General features: G+C 41.1%; 1 protein-coding gene across 3 annotated transcripts in view; it reads left to right on the top strand.

The window, feature by feature from the left end:
- dhx36 (DEAH (Asp-Glu-Ala-His) box polypeptide 36) overlaps positions 1-3743 on the top strand; it is a 38305-nt gene that overhangs the window by 18294 nt on the left and 16268 nt on the right. For all 3 annotated transcript variants that reach the window (XR_010914588.1, XR_010914587.1, XM_067506679.1), the window contains exons 23-25: positions 1106-1196; positions 2051-2171; positions 3500-3652. Coding sequence is in view for 1 of the 3 variants with exons in the window: in XM_067506679.1 (XP_067362780.1) it covers positions 1106-1196; positions 2051-2171; positions 3500-3652 (365 nt within the window). In the remaining 2 variants the exon portion in view is untranslated. The remainder of the gene's footprint in view (positions 1-1105; positions 1197-2050; positions 2172-3499; positions 3653-3743) is intronic.

The raw sequence follows: 3743 nt of genomic DNA on the forward strand, positions 1-3743 counted from the left end.
TTGTAATTGCAAACTCCAGGTAAGTTTTTACTGCTCAGTGTAAGGCAGCTTTCCTAATGTCCCAGATGCCAAGTCTTTGTGTCCAAGGTGTTTTCTTGTCCCTTGAATAATGGGAAACCATTATTTCAATCCATTTTTTTTAATTGCAACATTCTGTAAGCATTTGGAAACTGACAAAATAAAAGAATTTCCAATTTGAATAGATATAGGATTTGAAAAAAATTCCAAATGTTCACTTATCTACTTCTCTCCATCAGTCCATCTCAAATGAGCATGAGCTCAGAGGAATCAGCAGCATTTTTGAATTTTGTTTATTCATGGATGTTTTTTTGAATGCTGGTTTTAATTTTGTGGACGCAGAAACAAACTATTCACAGCCAGTGGCTTTCAGAGATGTTTCTGAGCCCATCCAGTTATTTCCACCACGGAATTCTACCTTTTGTTAACAGTGCTGCCTGAGGGCAAACGGATCCAAAACTATTCAAAATTGGTTTTTGGCCTTGTCCAGATTCTTTCAGTCTCTTTATTTTTTATTTATTTATTTTTTTGTTAAAATGTTTTGAATAGTTCTTCATTAGAAAGATGGAGAAATAGTTGAGAGCAAAAAGGAAATGGGAGCAATGGAGTTTAGTTCCAATCCGACTGGGGACATTTGCTGCATAGATGATAAATACTATAATTCTTTGCAATTTTATGTTGAGAAACATTTTGCTGAGATATTTAAACATGCTTTTTTTACAGAGTGATAAATCTCACTCCATCCTTACTTCTGAAAGACTCTGGCTTTTCTGGTATGCTCTTTTTATACCCAGTCATGATGCTGACTTCACTTGTGTTCACTTGTGAAGCATTACAGAGCTTTTTTACCCACCAACTTTTTTAAAAAAAAGGGTTTATTTTTCAAAAACAGTTCCAATAGTCGATATGTTGTTTTTTTTACAGTCCGACATAACTTTGAAATTATTTTCAAATTAGTGCAATGTTTTTTAATGACATTTTACACAGTTACCTACCTTTTGGAAATGGGGTTTGTATGATCTAAAGCATTGAAATGAATTCTTTTGTCTTCATTTGTTCTTTCTCTAATTCTCACTTCCTTCTTCAGACAATGAAAAGTTAATCAAAGCTGTGATTGTAGCTGGTCTGTACCCGAAGGTGGCCATGATCAGACCATCTCACAGTAGAAAGAGGCCGGGGTAAGTGTTCCTATTCAAAGAGGGAAATGAGCAGTGACAGACATGTGACAGGGCTGCACAGCACAAGATAGACAAGTGCACAATCATTCTTATTGATCTCTAGACAGGAAAAATGGCCTTCACACGGCAGTGTCGCATCAGCCCTCTCAGGTGAAAGTTCCATAAGGGCCCTGTGACAATTGCATGAGGCTGTGCTGAGACCATGTTTGGAAAATTGTCAAATACAGAAGAGCTTTTTCAGCTGGAGATCAATACAGTTGAAAAAAAACTGCCCTCAGGCAGCTGTCATAGGCAGCGGCTGTGACCTGTGTGCAAAAGACAGATTCATGCAACAGGGAGACAGGGGGCTGTCACTTTAGTTAGTCTCACTGACTTTAGACCCAGCTGCACAGTCAAATTGCCAGGGTCATTTTCTTTGCATACTTAATTGTCAACAGTCTTCATTCCAGATTTAATTTTTTTTACACCTCCACACCACAGCTGTGCAGTATTTTGTTCATATAGCTCAATAGCTCAATGAAGCACTTGTTGTTTTTAAACCCGACGACTGTCTGGTACAAGCAGCTTGTTTGCTGCAGTGAAGAAGCCAGTGTTGTTTGGCTGACATGCAGTAGATTGGAACACAGTGTTACTTTCATGTTAGTGATGATTTGTTGACTGCATCACAGTTTCTCGTTGGCACCCGTCATGCCAAAATAGTAGGAGGCTTCCTTTTTCCATCATAGTCACAAGCCAAAAGCACCTGAAGGATTGTTTCTAGCATTATTTTCCGATTCGTTTTAACAAAAAATGTACTCCGGTGATTGACCTTGGAACTTAATTCTTTTTTCCACCTTTCATCTTATCTTTGCCAGGGTTAAGGTGTACACCCAGGCTGACGGGAAGGTGTGTATCCACCCCAAATCTGTCAACGCTGAAGAAAAGGAGTTTAACTACACATGGCTCATCTACCACCTCAAGATGAGAACTAGCAGCGTGAGTAGGCGAGGGCACGTGGGAGATCGTCGCGCTGTGTTTTAACACTGCTGCATAAATGTTGTGCGTTTGTGTGCATGTTGCTGTGTGTCCTGTTTGGTGCAAGTAACCATCTAAAGCTTGGCCATTGGTTAAAGGTTGGCAGCAGTGCCCCACCAGCTTTACACTGCATGAATATTTGATTAAAACACTGGCTTTCAACTCTTTCTCAAAGGCTCTCGTGCTTCAAAGCTTCCAGACACAACGTTAAGAGGAGGAGGTGGTGGGGGGGGGACGACAAAATGGTCAATGCCGTCCTCTTTCCTCTCCTTTTTTTTTTTGTCTGCCCCTCTTCACACTCCCAATTTCCCCTCCCTCCCTTCACTGTCGTTGTTCTTTCTGTGCTGTCTCTATTTGTTACTGCAGAAAAAACACCGTTCATGTCCTCTCTGATTGCTGCCTGTGCTTTTGTCTCTCACTTTGCTGCCTTCATTTTTATGAAAAAGTGTTTTGCCGGGTTTCACCATTGTTATTGCCACCATTTAAATGTTTGTATTTTCTTCTTCCTCTAGCAGTGTGTATGTGGTTTTGAACCACCACCTATTTATTTGTATGTATATTATAAAACTCAAGTGTTGAGAGTGGGCAAAAACTGTCAAGGACATTTGTTCACTGGCAGACAGGGGAGCAGAAAACCAAGGCAGTAGAAAGGAAGAAAAAAGAGAAACAGAAAGTGAGGGATGACGTTAAACTTTATCTCCTCTGACGCACTTGCCCTGGTGGTCCATTACATTACACATTCATGCGGGCAGGTGAAGTCTCTCTGCTTTCTCTTTGGTTGTTTTGTCCCTTGTCTCCTATCTACTTTCTCCACTTTTGTCTACATCTGTGCGATGCTAATTTTGAACACTTACCTTCAGAGCTGTCATAGGCTTTGTTTGACCTCAGTCGGCTGCTTATGTTTAGCCTGTGGCCTTTATTTTCTGTCTGTCTTTAGGACTTATAATTTGCTGCAGTTTGTGAAAATTTTCCTTTTGGGAATCAATAGACTGCTCTACATAAGCAGCTGTCAGTTTAGCAGATGGAGGGAAATGGATGTGAAATGGATGGAAGTGTTACACATTAGCGAGATCCACAGACAGGGCAAGATGACATTTCTTCTGACACTGAAGGCACCGAAACACATTTCAAACTGGCACGGCCTCTCTTCACTAATGGGACACTTTCAGCCCACACCACAGAATAGCTGTTGGCCACCGTGTGTCATAATGATGCTGCTCTCTGTCACTGAGTGTCTTCGTTGTTGTACTAGTCTTGTGTGATAGCGCCATCTCTCTCTGCGTGTTTAGATTTTCCTGTACGACTGCACCGAGGTGTCCCCATTCTCGCTACTGTTCTTTGGAGGAGACGTCACCATCCAGAAAGACGGGGACCAGGAGACCATCGCGGTGGACGAGTGGATTGTCTTCAGATCAGCTGCACGAATCGCTCACCTCGTCAAGGTAAATGACGGACAAGTGGACGGACACATTTTGTGTTGATGAGATTCATTTTGCTGACATGTTTTTTTTTTTTTTTTTTTTTTTCTTACAG

This window comes from Channa argus, chromosome 6 (assembly GCF_033026475.1).
Source record: "Channa argus isolate prfri chromosome 6, Channa argus male v1.0, whole genome shotgun sequence".
NCBI lineage: Eukaryota > Metazoa > Chordata > Actinopteri > Anabantiformes > Channidae > Channa > Channa argus.